This window comes from Lissotriton helveticus, chromosome 12 (genome assembly GCF_964261635.1).
Source record: "Lissotriton helveticus chromosome 12, aLisHel1.1, whole genome shotgun sequence".
NCBI lineage: Eukaryota > Metazoa > Chordata > Amphibia > Caudata > Salamandridae > Lissotriton > Lissotriton helveticus.
The window spans coordinates 581,386,294-581,401,758 of record NC_136073.1 but is presented as its reverse complement, the minus strand read 5'-3'; the positions used below and the strand labels follow the sequence as shown (position 1 = coordinate 581,401,758).

Genomic DNA, 15,465 nt, shown 5'->3' with positions numbered 1-15,465 from the left:
GTGGGACGCTGCAGATCAAATTGGAAGGTTTTAGAGGTATAGTGGGCTAGGCCGACCTATGTGCAGTCTATGTGAAGGGACCTAAACCACTGAAGTGATGTTCCATAGATCCCCATCTCATGAAGGCGTTGGATGAGGATTGAGTGGGAGAAGGTGTCAAAAACCACAAAGAGGTCAAGGATGTTGATGGCTGTGGTTTTGCCTTGGTCTATGTTGAGACAGATGCTGTTATTAGGTCTGAAACCTCCTTAGCATGAGGTTGAGATGTGATTGTTGTTGAGGTCATCTGCTAGTCACTTGTTGTCCAGGGCTTTTGCTGGGTCGGGTAGTAGGGAGATGGGCCTGTAGTTTGCTGATGTGATTGGACCTGCTGTAGTTTTTTTCAATAGTGGCAGCATGGCTGAGTGTTTCAGTGTATCCTGGGAGGGAGCTGTGGAGAGGGAGTTGTTGAGGTTTTGGTTGAGAGCAGGGCAGAAGGGCTCCAGTCCTTTGGAGAAGGCGAAGTGCAGACAAGGGCTCGAGGTAACTCCTGAGTGAGTAGAGTGAATGGTGGCAGCGGTTTCCGTGGTGGTGATGGTGGGCCAACAAGTTAGGGCAGTTCCTGGTGTGTTCTCACTGTTGTGATGGAGGGCTACCAGAGTGGAAGGGTCTGTTAGGTTGTGAAGTTGTCATACGTTGTACTTATATTGTTGCAAAAGTAAAGAGCAAGAGAGTGACAGTTGTGGTCAAAGAAGTAACATGGGAGAATCGCCCGAGAGGTATATGGAGGAAAGGGTTGAAGATGGTGCTCTAAGCGAGGAGGAATAGGATGAAGGGGAGTCGCATAGCCTAAGTCTTTTGTCATGGAATATAAATGGCTTAGGCAACGAAATAAAACAAGAACAGGTAAAGAAATTAGTAAATAAAGTGGGAATTGCCTGCCTACAAGAGACTTGGCTATGCGACAAAACCCCAATTTTTGAGGGTTACTTACAATTAAACCGAGCTGCTAATAAAAAAAGATTTGGACGTCCATCGGGGGGACTTATGACCCTCACATCGACAAAAGTAATAAGAAATGCAACCTTGCTAAATGTGAAGTGCAAATGGTTATTGGTATGTGAATTAGTTCGCCTAACCCAGGATAAGAATTATGAAAATGTAATCCTCATAAATATATACATGAATTTGGATGATGTGGCAGAGTATGGAATTGAGATGGGGAGCTTTAAAGAAGACATAGAGTCTTTATTAGAAAAATATGCTTTAGATGTGTTTCTCATTTTAGGGGATTTTAACCATAAGCTGAACCCAAAGAAGATCGATATCTAGCACAGGGAACTGTTGGATGCCTATGGAATAAAACATGCCAGCTTCCCTGTGTGTGAACTCCAGAAACAAGACATAGAATTGGTAAATTACCTAGGAACGAAGGGTCTCTTTAGCTTGAACGGCAGATTTAGAACAGATTGCCCGGCAAAGAAGACCTTTAAAATAGGCTCACAAAACTGCCCAATCGATTATGCCTTTATACCAGCCTGGAATTTCCCACTGGTTTGGGAATTTACGATATCCCAAAGCGAAAGCAGCGACCACAATCCGTTGCTATTAAACATATACGGAGGAAGGAGGGAACACAGAGAGAAAGTGATACCTCAGGAGGTTGATTACCCCAAGCGAGTGACAACAAGACTGACAGAGGAGTATCTGGAAAAAATTTAATCCTTTCAACACAAGGTTCAATTGGAGGACTCTGGGGGGAAAAAATCTGGAATGGTATGAGGAGAAGATAGCCCAAGTAGTACAATGCATACGGGTAGAATTTAAAAAAGGTAAAAGAAAGGGTACAATAACCCCGGTCAGCTGACTAAAATGGTTTTCCATCGACTGTCAAACTAAAAAAAGGGAGATACGGTCAGTTTCAAGAAGTCTAAAAAAAAAAAGTTCAACCTAGAGAGGCAAAACTATCTTAGTAAGTTGAAAAAGGATTTTAAACAGATGGTTACCGATGCAAAAAGGTCTTATAAAGAGAAATGTTGGTTAAACTTGCTAGAAATCTATCGAAGCAAAAAACCTAAGACAATTTTGGAATCTGGTAAAAGCAGCATCCGCGCCCAACGCAGCAGGAGAAATTATATGTGTCGTAAGCGAGGAAGCCTGGGAGAAATATATAAGGGAACTGTATGGTCCGCGAGAATACCTAGGAGGTATAGAGCCACAGCACTGGCAGGAAATACCAGAAGAATTCAAATTAGACTTTACCGAACAGAAGTAGAAAGCATAATAAGGAATTTGAAATTAACCCGAGCAGCAGGGCCAGACAATCTCCCAGCAATAATATTAAAGTCACAGTTAAAGTGGTGGGCAAGTTTTTTTTCCCAAATGTTCAAATTAATATTAGCAGATGGTTCCATGCCAATGAATTGGAAGGGTGCTGTAATCAGGCCAATCCATAAGAAAGGTAGCAAGGAGGCACCACAAAACTATAGATTGATTAATCTCCTAGATATAGGAGAAAAGGTATTTTCAAAAATAGTATTAAATAGGCTAAATGCGTGGGTCGATGAGTTCGCAATCATACCCACTGAACAGGGAGGATTCAGAGAAGGGCATTCCACGATAGACCATTGCTTTGCATTATGGGCAATGGCGCGAAAGTCGACGGAACAAAACGGTAAACTCTGCTGTTGTTTCGTCGACTTTCGGGCAGCGTTTGATTCAGTGGATCGGAACTGTCTCTGGGAAACCCTAATAAATAAAAACATACCGCAAGACCTGCTGGCTATAACAAAAGAATTACACCGGGGTAATTGGGCACAAGTAAATATGGACACAGAGGGGTCATTGATGCCAAACATTCCAATTGAAAATGGCCTGAGACAGGGCTGCGTACTTGCCCCGCAGCTATTCTCTATTTTCTTATCTGATTTACCTGCTTGTTTAGAAGTAGAGGGTAGTGCAAGCCCAAGAATGGATGGCAACAAGGTACCATGCCTTTTATATGCGGATGACTTGGTAATACTAGACCAGACCGAATTGGGCCTCCAAAGAAAGTTGAAATCTTTTAGTGAATATTGTGCAAAGAAATTTTTAACTGTAAACTTGGATAAGACAAAAATATTATGCTTTGGAAAAAAGGTAACTAGGTTTAACTGGTTTTTAGGAGATGTTAAATTGGAATCTGTAAATGAATATCGCTACCTAGGGATGTGGTTTGATAAGTCCCTAAAGTGGCCAATGCACTTGGAAGCTCAAAAAGCTAAGGCACATACATCAATCTCTGGACTAAAAATCTTTAATCGAGACTATGGGGATATTTCCCATCGTCCGCTGCTAAAAGCATTCAGTGCAATGTTACCACCACAAGTACTCTATGGTGCAGAGATCCTTTATTTGAGCGGTAAAGGAGTCTGGGACCAGGAGGAAGGAAAATGCCTGAAATCCCTTTTGTCCCTCCCAGCATCAACAATGGTCCAAGCAATAAGAATAGAATTAGGAACAATAGCTTGGGGGTTCAATCACAAATAGCAGTGATTAGATTCTGGAAACGTTTGGAAAATGAAAAAGGCCAGAAAGTAGCACAATGGTGTAGAAAAAAGATCCAATATAGTAATCTAAAATGGGCAAAAGCAAGCCGAAAGAAACTGACGCAGGCTTGTGAGCATATAAATGTGGTCATTTGCCGTGAATCCTTACGGGTAGAATGCACTAAAAGTGAGCTGAAGTTTAATGGGCAAGAACTGTCCAGAAGAACTGATATGGAATACCTGGCTAAGAAAAAACCGGTAGAGCATATGAGGAGTGCTTGGTCTAAGGACAATTGTTTTCCTTACCTCGATATCCTACCAAATTACTGGTATAGACAGGAGATACTAAGAATGCGAATTGGGATTCATCCGTGGCTGGTAAACAAAGATCTAAAATCAAAAATGTGAAACAACGAAGGGTGTTGCAAGTGCAGGCTGAGCACTAAAGGTGACTTAGTGCACATCCTGTTAGATTGTACAACTATTATAGAACAGCGTAAACTATGTCTGCGTCCAATATTTTTAAAATATGACATAAGATCACGGACACAGGCGATAAATCACCTGATGGAAATGGCCACCATTGAAATTGCGATTGCGCTAGGGAATTACTTAAAGGTAGTGCAAAGATTCCTAACAACCCATGAGTAACAATTTTAGAAACTGCCCAATAAATGAATTATAGAGCTTGTCGTAGAGAAAAGGTTGGGTATAATTGATAATAATTTTTAAAGGGTAAGGACCACCCAAAGAACGTGATGATTTTATTGGTACTTTTAAAAAAAATATGTATTAACTGTGTGAATGGTATAAATATTGTGGTAGAATATTTTAACCTGTAATTATTTCTTTGTATTGTTGTAGAATATTTTAAAATTGAATCATTTCTCTGCACTTGTTTAAAGATTATGATCTAAATAAACAGAACCTTGACTTGACTTGACAGTTGTGGTGCTGGCAGTGTGGAAGGTGAATTTCTTCACTACGGGGAAGATATCCTTTGGATTACTTGCACTGTTGTCGATCTGTTTGCTCAAGGCTGAGCATTTTGTGGCTCTGAGTTGCTAGTGGTGGTGACAGAGAGCTGATTTGTAGGTCTTTTTGTCACTGTCATTCTGAGAGAGTCTCCTATGGCACTCCAGCTTCTTGCTGTGATGTTTGGAGAGCTGACGGTCTGCGGTGTACCAGCTTGCTTGAGGTCTGGTTCTCGAGGTGATCATGGTACTGAGTGGGCCGCGATGTCCGCGCAAGAGGTGATCCAGTTGTTGACGTGATTGGGTGAGGTCAGATTGAAGCTTGGGGAGAGGAGTTGGCCTAACGGCTAGGGAGGTCAACCTCAAGTCTGGAGAGCTGGGTTCGAGTCTCTGCAATGACGCTGAACATCCTGTGATTCTGGGCAAATCACTTAATCTCCCCGTGCCTAACTAAAAAAATTAATGTGTCCTCATGTAACGCAACTGGTGCTATGTAAATCGCTCGGATACCCGATACCTTCAGGTCAAGTGCGTTCTATATAAAACTCCGTAAAATAGAAAAATAAAGCTTTGACTGGTGGTTTAGTAGTTCTTTTGTTCAGATTTCCTCAGAGATTACATTCCAATTGAGTTTGGTGGTTTTAGTTGGTGTGGTATTTCGTTGTGGGGTGAGGTGAAGGTTGAAACAGATGAGAGAGTGGTCAGTCCAGGGGTGGGCTTGTCCACAGTTATGTCTGAAAAGTTGGTGAAAATAGAGTCTAGGAGATGTCATACTGAGTGTGGGAGGGGTCCCTCACAAGTTGAGTGAGTCCAAGTATGTTTAGGTTTTCCAGGAGGTTGGTTGTGTTTGGGTCAGTGTGGTGTTCGAGGTGGAAGTTGAGGTGGCCGAGGAGGATGAAGGAGCTGGAGTTAAACACGATTTGGGCCATGGTGTTGTTGAAGTCAGCTCTTTCCTGAGGTGGCTAATAGAGCAAGTCTCCTCCCAGAGTGGTATTGCTGGTAATGCTGAGTTTGAACACCAGGTGCTCCAGTTGTTCGCAGGAGTTGGCTGAGGTGAGGGGGCATGGGAAACATTCCTCATTGATGATTGTGATTACTGATCCAGGTTTGCTGGTTCTGTATTGTTGTGATCTTGTAGACTGAGGAGATGGCTGTCACAGTTTACGGGGCTGAGGTGGGTTTGAGCCAGGTCTCAGCAAAGACTAGTAGGTCCAGGGAGAGATTGTGCAGGAGGTCCCAGATTTCAGTGCAGGGTTTGGTGAGCAAGCCCAGAAAATCTAAAACTAACCAGTCTCCCATCCAAGCTATAGATTAATACAACATACAATTTTACTAGGACAAGACAGTACCCTCATAACAACAAAGTCTGCATGATTCAGTCTTTGCCCCTGAGAATGCCTGAGCCAAAGAAGCATACATTACAAAAAAGAAGCAAAAGCCATCATGTAAAGCCTTTGAGTTTTGCAGGATACGAAAGAGAAGCCTGAAAATTCCTAGATAACATTTTCCTATTGCCAGCCTGCAGTGCCTCTCTCCTTTTCTGGGTGCCCACTTTTACTGTATGCGAATGATGCCACACTTTTGTCAGAAACCACTTAAGACCTGCAACATATTGGGGTCGATTCCGATCCGGTAAAATCCCCGTCCGTACGATTCGTATCCGGAGTCGTTTCCGTACGACTCGTACGGACGCCGTACGACCGGACGATTCCGATCCCGATCGGCCGACCCGGACGCGATTCGTACGGTACACGTCGATTCGTACGGAAAAGCGCACGATCACCTACACACCGTACGGCGCGTACCCCCCATGATCGCAGGGGTACGCGCCGTACCCCTGTGATCAAGCGGGGTACGTGCCGTACACCCAGCGTACATGGGGTACGTGCCGTACACCCACCGTACATGGGGTACGGTGCGTACCCCATGTACGCTGGGTGTACGGCACGTACCCCGCATGATCACAGGGGTACGGCGCGTACCCCTGCGATCATGGGGGGTACGTGCCGTACCCGAGGGGGGGGGCGTTCCGTACCTGTTTCGGCGCGAACTCTGCGTTTACGACAGTTTTCGGCTCCCGTAGGAAAAGGGTCGTACGGTGCGTACCCGACACGAATCGTACTTGCTGGGTCGTAAAAACCAGCCGCGAACCGTAGTGATGTCGCGTACAGCCGGTTCCGAGTGAAACTCGTACGGAGATTTGAGTCATACGGAGTCCTGTACGACTCGTATGGAGTTTGGCACCTGGCACGGATCGTACTTCGTCGTACGTACGGGACGTCTATGGGTACGATTCGTATGGGGAAAAAACTCTCCGTACGACGATTCGGAGCGCATTTTACCGGATCGGAATCGACCCCATAGTCTCTAGATATGGACTTACATGGAATTGCTGGGTTTGACAAACAATTTTCTAAAAAAGCAAGGTTGTGGAAATTGATCACTGTACTCCAAATGTAAATCAATTCATATTAACCATCATATGTTTGTGGGTGTGAAATCCTTTCCATACCATGGGGTTATTTTTGATAACCTCCCCATTTGTCAGGCTTGTCCAGCAAAGCTAGATGGATTAATGGGGGATATTCTCTTTCTTATCTGTGCTAAAAGTATGTAACACAAAAACTGTGGCAGTAGCAACCTATGGAGCAGCCATATGACAGATTAGGAAAATTAAAGTCCCTGGAGTACAGGTTTTTTAACAGGTATCTGGGCCTATCAGCAGAAACCCCAACATTTCCCTGCCAGAAATCAACTGGTGTGCAGAACCTATGTGATGAAATAAAATGAGTGACTGTGTTGCTTTTGCTGTCAGTATTTTCAAATCCATATGCTCTTGTAATGAGGGAGATTATAACAGACATAGTAAAGTCATCTAATACCTATGCAGTTCCATGGCTCAAATACATAATAAACTTCAGAATACTAGTAGAGTTTACACGTCATGGATGCCTCCCTCACGATATCCTGAAAGGACAATGAGCTAGCTACTATAAGATTTGTCATTAGTTGTTACAGAGAAGTAACATGCCATCATCAAGTCCAATTTCAAGGCATGCCTCATGACTTAATGTTGTGTTGAGATGGACCCATACCTGGACATGGTTGGAAGTCCATATGAATGAGGTTGATTAGCGCATTTCAAGATGGATTTGGCAATAGGATGGTTGAGTATCCCTAGAACAAGAGGCCTGGGTTCTCAAGGTTTTCCTGCTCTGGTCCTCAAAACAATCAAGCATGCCATTCTGTTTTTTGAAGGCTTCATTCTCTCAACAGTCACAGTATTTTGAACCCATCCCTGATGAATGAAGGTATGTGCAAATGTAGGCCAGCTCCTGTTCATTTGCTAACACTATTTAGCTTTTTTGTATCCTTTGATGTCTCAAAATGATCCCATTAATTTGAAGTCACAAAAATAGCCATATTAGATTAGAGGACCTCCTTTTGAGTGACTGATGGCAGACAACCCCACTACCTAACCTCATAGATAATCAGAATTGGAGTAAGGTATTTTAAAAGCAATCTAGAGTATTCCCTTTCTGTCCACAGTCATACCTTTGAACCTTGAAACAGTTTTCCAACTTTTGTTGTATGCATGATTACGGGACCGTAAAGGATGATCAACCATGTTCGTAGTGCATACGGCTCTCCCTTGTCTCCCAGTACTTTAAAAATCACAAACTTCATACAATATTCATTCTGTACCCTCCTTCTATCATCATCTTCAAATAAAGCAACAGGAATGTCAAACAAGACCCTCCTTCAATTAAGAATAGATCTCAAAAGAATCCCTTGCAAGAAGAGGGGCGGCCCCAGATGAGTTCCCTTTGACTGGTGCCACCTTCATACCCCGCAATCGATGCTCACACAATTTTATGTTAAGTCATTTTTTTTAATTTGATTTTTATGCTTGTATTTTGCACCACACTTAACCAAGTACATTGACCACCTACTTCACCTGTATGGGCAAGCCTTCTCAGCATATGGACTACAAATTAAAATAAAACCCTCATTTTTACTTCTTCACCTATGGCCTGGGAAACAAACAATAAGAGCTCACATTGCCTCTTTAACTGACCACCCAATATGGCCTGCACAACAAAAACAAACCTGCACCGGCAATCAGAGTCTAGGCTACATTCCAGAAGAAGAATTTTATTAAATAATACTTGGGTGCCATGTTTCTTTGGAGTGGATCTAGTGCTAAAGTACTCGATATTAGCAGATGGGTGAGGTGCTCAGAACTGTATTTTTTATTTAGCAGCTGGAATTCAAATCATGTGCAAATCAAAGACTCTTTTTTTCTATTTACAGGAAGATGAAAAGCCCAAACCGGACCCATTGTATGGACTGCGAGTCCATTGCTGGGTTCTTGTTCTTTCCGGCAAGCGCGAAGTTCCAGAGAACTTCTTCATTGACCCATTTACTGGAAAATCCTACAGCACAGCAGATGATAATTTCCTGGGACTTGAGAGCCTGTGGAATCATGAGAACTACTGGGTCAACATGCAGGACTGTCGCGAGGGCTGCAAGGTAAATATTGAGGCAACTACGTACCACAGCATTGGTAAATTGGGATCAGGGTTAGGATGGCAGGAGTGCCTGGGATGTATGGAGTGGGCAAAGGCTACAATAATGAAAGCTCTTCAAAGACACTTGTAGTCATGCAGCAGCCTAGGAGGGGTGCCGGAGAGTGTCCCAATATACAAATAAATGTATACATAAACCAGTGGTATCGTGAGTGGACCTCTGCCTCCAACAGCAGGGCAGTAAATTAAAAGGAGAATGCTAATAAGAGAGAAGATGTGGTAGAGTTCGGCTGGAATTGTTTGTCCAGAGACTGTCAATGCTTTTTTTTAATTTTTTTTTTGTCCTCATTTTCCGCCCTTGGAGGTCAACAAGTAGCATGTGGTAATGACCTTACTGTCTCAGATAAACTGGATGGGGCTCCGAGAGAGACTGCTCTAATTGCCCCACAGTAAGTAATGTCATACTCCCAACGAGCTACTTTGGAACAACTGTCCGGGACACATGCTGCGTTCATATACCCAATCTTATTTCCCTTTCGAGTGTTTAGGGTATAGTCAAATAATAAGGAGAATGCCAAGCAGCGTAATCATTGGACCTTGGGGAAAAAAAAAAAAAAACAAGAGTGAACCAAGACCTATCACCAGTTTAGTAACCTCCAAAAGTTTCTCTTTCTATGGTTTCCCGGTCTTAAAAGGTCCAACTTTGATGTTTGTAATATTGACGTTTGCCAGTCAAGCAGGGTTGAAGGTAAAGGATCTTTCCATTTCTTGCATATTTCTCTCCTTGCCAACAAGATACAAAAACAGATTCGATTTTTTACTTGACCATGAAACTCTGGAGCGATACCAAAAATAACAAGAGCAGGACTTAAAACTATTTGAGATCCCAAGGAGATGGATATTGAACTAGAAACTGAATTCCAAAACAAAGATAAAAGTGGGCAGTAAAAGAACATGTGTAAATCCGAAGCCTCAACCAAGCCGCACTTAGGGCATGAAACAGGAGAACTGTTCGAAAATTTTGACAGGCGTTGGGGCGAATAGTATGCCCTATGTAATGTAAACAAGTGGTTTCGGCGTAACCACGATGGTTTTACTATGTTCCACATGATCTTGAAAGATTCATACCACGTATTCTCCAGATTAATGTCGATAATATGTGTGGACCACAATTGGTCTGGTAGTTGAAACTCACCCTCCGTTTCTTCAAGTAGGAGATTATACCAAAATGAAACTTCTTTCTTGAATGGAGGCCTATCTGTTAATAAGGACACCAATATGCTGTCCCCTCCCAGCTGAAATCTACCTTTACCTGAAGTCCATGAACGTGCCCAACTTTGCATTTGCAGGTATTTGAACCTGGAGAAACGATCCCCCACTTTTAATCTTAATACCTCCCACGGCAATAGGCTTCCTTCAACAAAGATATCTCCCCAGGCTACCAGACCTGACTCCCGCAATGGTATTGCTAGGTTGTCTATAAGCCAGCTCGGAGAACCTGGAGAGTTCCACATTGGAGCCTTACTAGAATAATAGTCGATTCTAATAGTATGCCTAAGTTTAACCCATATTCTACATGAGTCTCTAAGCACTTTCAATTTTATTTTCTTAAAATACTTTGGATCCCCAAACTTAAATAAGAATTCATGATCAGTCACCTTTTCTCCTTTGAGTAATGCAGCAAACATATGTCCACAACCTAAATTAATCGGAGATTTTAGCAACATCCTAACATGGGACATCTGAAAAGCCCACCCATAAAGTTGTAAGTCAGGAGCCGCCAAGCCTCCCTTCTCTCTACGTCGCCTAATCTTCTTCCAGGCGATTCTCGGATTACGGTTGTTCCATATAAAAGAGCGTATATCGCTTTGAAGCTTGACTGTCATCGTGGGATTAAAGAAAAGAGGAATGGTATTAAATAAAAATGTAATTTTAGGTAAAATCGTCATTTTAACTAAATTAGATCTACCCAATAGAGATAGTGGAAGTGTAGACCAAGATTTCATTAATCTACGACATTCCCTAGCAATGAGCGAGAAGTTTGCTTGAACTATCTTGTCTATATCTTTATATATATTTAGACCTAAGTAGCGGAGGACTGAACTTATCTGGGCCCCTGCCACAGGCTCAGGGTCGTTCCAGACCATTATGTCTGTCTTTTCTGCATTAACTTCATAGCCTGATACGGCTCCAAATTCTTTGGCTAACGTGAGTACTGCGGGGAGCGCTGATCTTAAGTCTGATGTAAAAATGAGAACAACGTCCGCATATAGGCTACCTTCCTCTCCCATCCCTCAAACACAAAAGGCTTGATGTTACTATTGTCTCGGATCTTTTGAGCAAAAGGCTCTATATAAAGATCAAATAAGAGGGGGGAGAGGGGGCAGCCTTGGCGGGTCCCCCGAGTGATGTTAAATGGGTCAGATAATTCTCCATTAACAAGTATAGACGCTGACGGATTCTTATAGAGGAGTTTGACTGTACGTCGACATTTTTTACCAAAATTGAATTTTCCCAAGACCTCCGATAGGTAAACCCAATTAACTCTATCGAAGGCCTTGGTGGCGTCCAGAGTCATTACTGATAGAGGAATTGATGCCACCGTTGCCATATCGATAGCGCCTATAAGGTCGTAGGTCAATTCATACAGCTGCCGACCCCTTACGAACCCCTTTTGGTCTGTATGCAAGATGTTTGTTGCTACTGCCCCTAGCCTATTTGCAAGTACGGAAGTGAAGATTTTATAGTCTGTATTTAAGATGGAAATTGGTCTGTAAGACCCACAATTTAGTTGAGATTTACCTGGTTTTAAAATCAATGTAATTGATGCATTATCCCACGATTTAGGCGGGGACATGCCTTCAAGGAGTATCTTATTAAATAATTCAGTCGAAAAGGGAATGATAATTGGTGTCAGAGCTTTGTAGATTTCAGATGGCAACCCATCCGGGCCTGATGCCTTGCCTTTTTGCTGTTAGCTACAGCTAACCTAACTTCCTCCTGTGAAATGGGATCTTCCAGTTTATTACTTTGTTCTAATGTCAGAACAGGAAGAGAAACGTCCGCCAGCCACTTTTCCGCCTGCTTAGGATCCACACTGTTATCCTCGCGGTAAATATCTCTAAAGAAGTCCCGGATCGTTCTCCTAATATCAACATCGGTTGAGAATGTTGTCCCACCGGACATAATTGAGTTGATATTATTACGTACTAGCTCAGTCTTCGCTTTCCATGCCAGCAATTTACTGGCACCTTCGCCATACTCAAAATGAGCCAGCTTACTGGCTTCCCATCTTTCTAGGACCCTAGCATTTAATATCGAACTTAACTCTCCCTTCAAGATAGTAGCTTTATTCAGCTTCTCCTGAGTTATAGTAGCACAAGCATCAGAGTGACTAATGATGTCTGCTTGGAGGTTAGCCAGCTCTGTTTCTAAAGAGGTCACTGCTTCTCTATAGATCTTGTTCTTATATGCAGCTTTGTTAGTTATGTGTCCCCTTAAGAATGCCTTGAGAGTATCCCATATAACGCCAGGAGAGGCGGAGCCTATATTTTCGTCCAGAAAAGCCTGGACCTCTACCTTAAGGGCATCGATAATATTAGTTGATGACAATAGTGATCGATCAAATGACCAGTTACTTGATCTATTTTTTGGAAACCCTTCCAGTTCTAGAAAGATTGCCGCATGGTCTGAGAGATATAATGGTAAATGGGATACCAATTTAACTAGATGGACCAAGGACTGACTAATCAAGATAAAATCAATTCGGGACTGATGATGAAATCTATGGTTTCGAAAAGTGATTCCTCTTTGTGATCCATGTGTTGTTCTCCAGATGTCGTTGTATCCTAACTGCTTCATATTGTCCTGCAGATATACCCTGGTTTTAGACAAAACTTTAGCTCTGTTAGAAGCTGATTTATCCACTAAGGGATCTAAAACTATATTGAAGTCTCCGGCTAAAATAACAGGATCAGGAAATGAATAAAGATGTGAAAAAAGGACCTTCAATACCGATGGATCATCCTGATTAGGGCCATAGTAACCCACTATAGTTAATGGTGCCCCATGTATTATGGCTGATGCTATTGCCCATCGTCCTCCTGAGTCGACAAGATTAGATACCAATCTCGCTTTTATAGATTTTCTAAATAGAATCGCCACACCTCTAGTGTGTGTTGTTTGTGACGTCATTATACAAACGTCAATCCATCTATTCCTCTTGACCAATATCTGCATTTCCGGTTTAGTCAGATGTGTCTCCTGGAGTACTATAATGTGCGCACCAGAATCACGGAGATATTGCATGATATTATTTTTCCTAGGGCTGGTACACAAACCATTAGTATTCCAGGAGAGGATAGACAGTTTATCCATTCAGATAATGTTTCAACTCTTCGTTTTTACCTCTCCTACAAATGTAAAAAGCTCTATATCCCATATACCAAATAGTAAGAATTTTTAACTGAGACATATCTTTAAAAATGACCACTCCATATGAAAAATCAAGCTGACTCAAGAAATGAGGACCTTTTTTGGGTTTTTCCCCTGCCACCCCCCCCCCCCCCAGTGACCCTGTCTAACCCCCCTCCCCCTTGGAAAACCCTTGTTTTATCTATCTGGAATACCCAGAAGATAGTACTCTGTTGTGAACTCCCTTCTTATTCATAGCCGGGAAAAAGAAAAAAATAAAACATCATATAAAACAAATAGGAAAAGTTAGACCTACCCTGCGTGCCCCCTTATTTAAACCCAATTACTTGCAGTCTTACAGTCTTACTGGTGAAATTTTTTTTTAAATTTTTTTCCCCCCCCCCCCACTATACTGTATCCCTAAGTGCGTTTTTTTCCTTCTGTATTGTGTAATTTATTATTGGTTAGTTTAACCGCCTTTTCTCTTTTTTTTTTTTTAGAAATGCCAAGCAACTTAGCCCTATGGTTGCAAAAGGTTTTCTCTAGTTACCCGCTCCCTTTTCTCTGCCCATAGTGAGCAGTAGTTCATCTGCTGCCTGCACTGATCTTATATTGTGCATTGTGTTGTTGTACATGATTCTCAATGCGGCTGGAAAAACCAATTGAGCAACTGCACCATAGCTTCTAAAGGCCTCCAGTCTTTTCCCGAATTCCCATTGTCTGTCCAATGTTGCCCTGGACAAGTCTGATCGCACTTGAAAGTTAAATCCCCTTGCACTAACAATTTTCTGCTTTAGAGCCAGATTTAGGATAGTTTCCTTGAGGGAATACGTAAGAAAATTGACCAAAACCTTTCTGGGTTTAGTTATTTTTGGATTCTTCCTAAAAGGCTCTCTGTGGATGCGTTGTATGTCAAGAGCCAATTCTTCCTCGGACTGGTCTAGTCGCAGTGCCTCCTTTAACAATGAGATGACGCACTGCTTGATATCTGAACCTTCCTTATCCTCAGGAATATTCAATATCCGAAGGTTATTCCTTCGGGCGTTGTTCTCAAGCGTCTCCATCCGTTCTGATAGCATTTGATCTTCCTTCCTAAGTGTGATCACAATTGCCTTAGCTTCATCTAGATGCAGGGACAAGCCTGTTACCTTGTCCTCAAGTGCCTCTGTTCTCGTTGGTAGGTCATTTAGTTTTTTTATCTAGGTTTTCACAGAAACACCTAATGTCCGCTTGATTAGCTGCAGAGGTTTCAAATCCTTTTTTGATGTCTGCTGATAAAGAGGCAAACATTCCCTGAAAGGATACCTGTAGAGTAGAAATCAGGTCAGTATTTACATCGGCAGATGGATTGGGCGGAATAGGACTCGATAGGGGGACCAAGATGTCTGATATAGTTGTTATAGTCCCTTGCATAGGACCTTGTATACCTACTCCTGTTGTAGTGGCTGTTGCAGTTAGTGAGGCCAACATAAGAGGAGGAGCCAGTGGGGGCGCTAGCACCAAAGCAAGAGGTGCGGGATGTCTTGACGTGTCAGCGCATAGATTACTAACCACTTTCTCTATGCTGCCGACTTGATCGTTGCCTGCCTCCAAACCTCCTAAGCCTGCCCCCAAACCTGTTTCGAGGTTCATAGAGGTTTCTACACCCTCCGTCCCCATCTCGAACAGTGTGTCGGTTTTATCCAACAAATCTTCGGACCTCAACATTCCCTTAAGCTCAGTATCCTCTGCTGGTGTCTTTCCAAGTCCAAGTCTCTCTGGTAGTTGTACTACTTGAGGGATCACCTTAAAAAAAGATCTCAGTGATGGGGTTATTTTTGACACTGAGGTAACCTTTTTGCCTTTGGTCCCTTTGGCTGATTTGCAAGTATAGGCTCGCTTAGCTATGACCTGACCTGTTAGAAAAGAAGAAGGCTTCTTTTTACTATTACAGAGATGGTCTGAGGTAAAGTTATCGCCCTCCTCAGGTGCTACTGTTTTTACTGCAGGCTCAGCCTTATTTACCCAGTCTGCCGTGGGTATACTCAAATCAGCCACAAGGGG

At 42.6% G+C, this 15,465-nt stretch overlaps 1 protein-coding gene across 3 annotated transcripts in view; it reads left to right on the top strand.

The window, feature by feature from the left end:
* The window catches only part of DRC7 (dynein regulatory complex subunit 7), a 323,191-nt gene that overhangs the window by 81,008 nt on the left and 226,718 nt on the right, over window positions 1-15,465 (top strand). For all 3 annotated transcript variants that reach the window (XM_078669530.1, XM_078669529.1, XM_078669531.1), the window contains exon 7: window positions 8,795-9,013. In XM_078669530.1, the coding sequence (XP_078525656.1) occupies window positions 8,795-9,013 (219 nt within the window). The remainder of the gene's footprint in view (window positions 1-8,794; window positions 9,014-15,465) is intronic.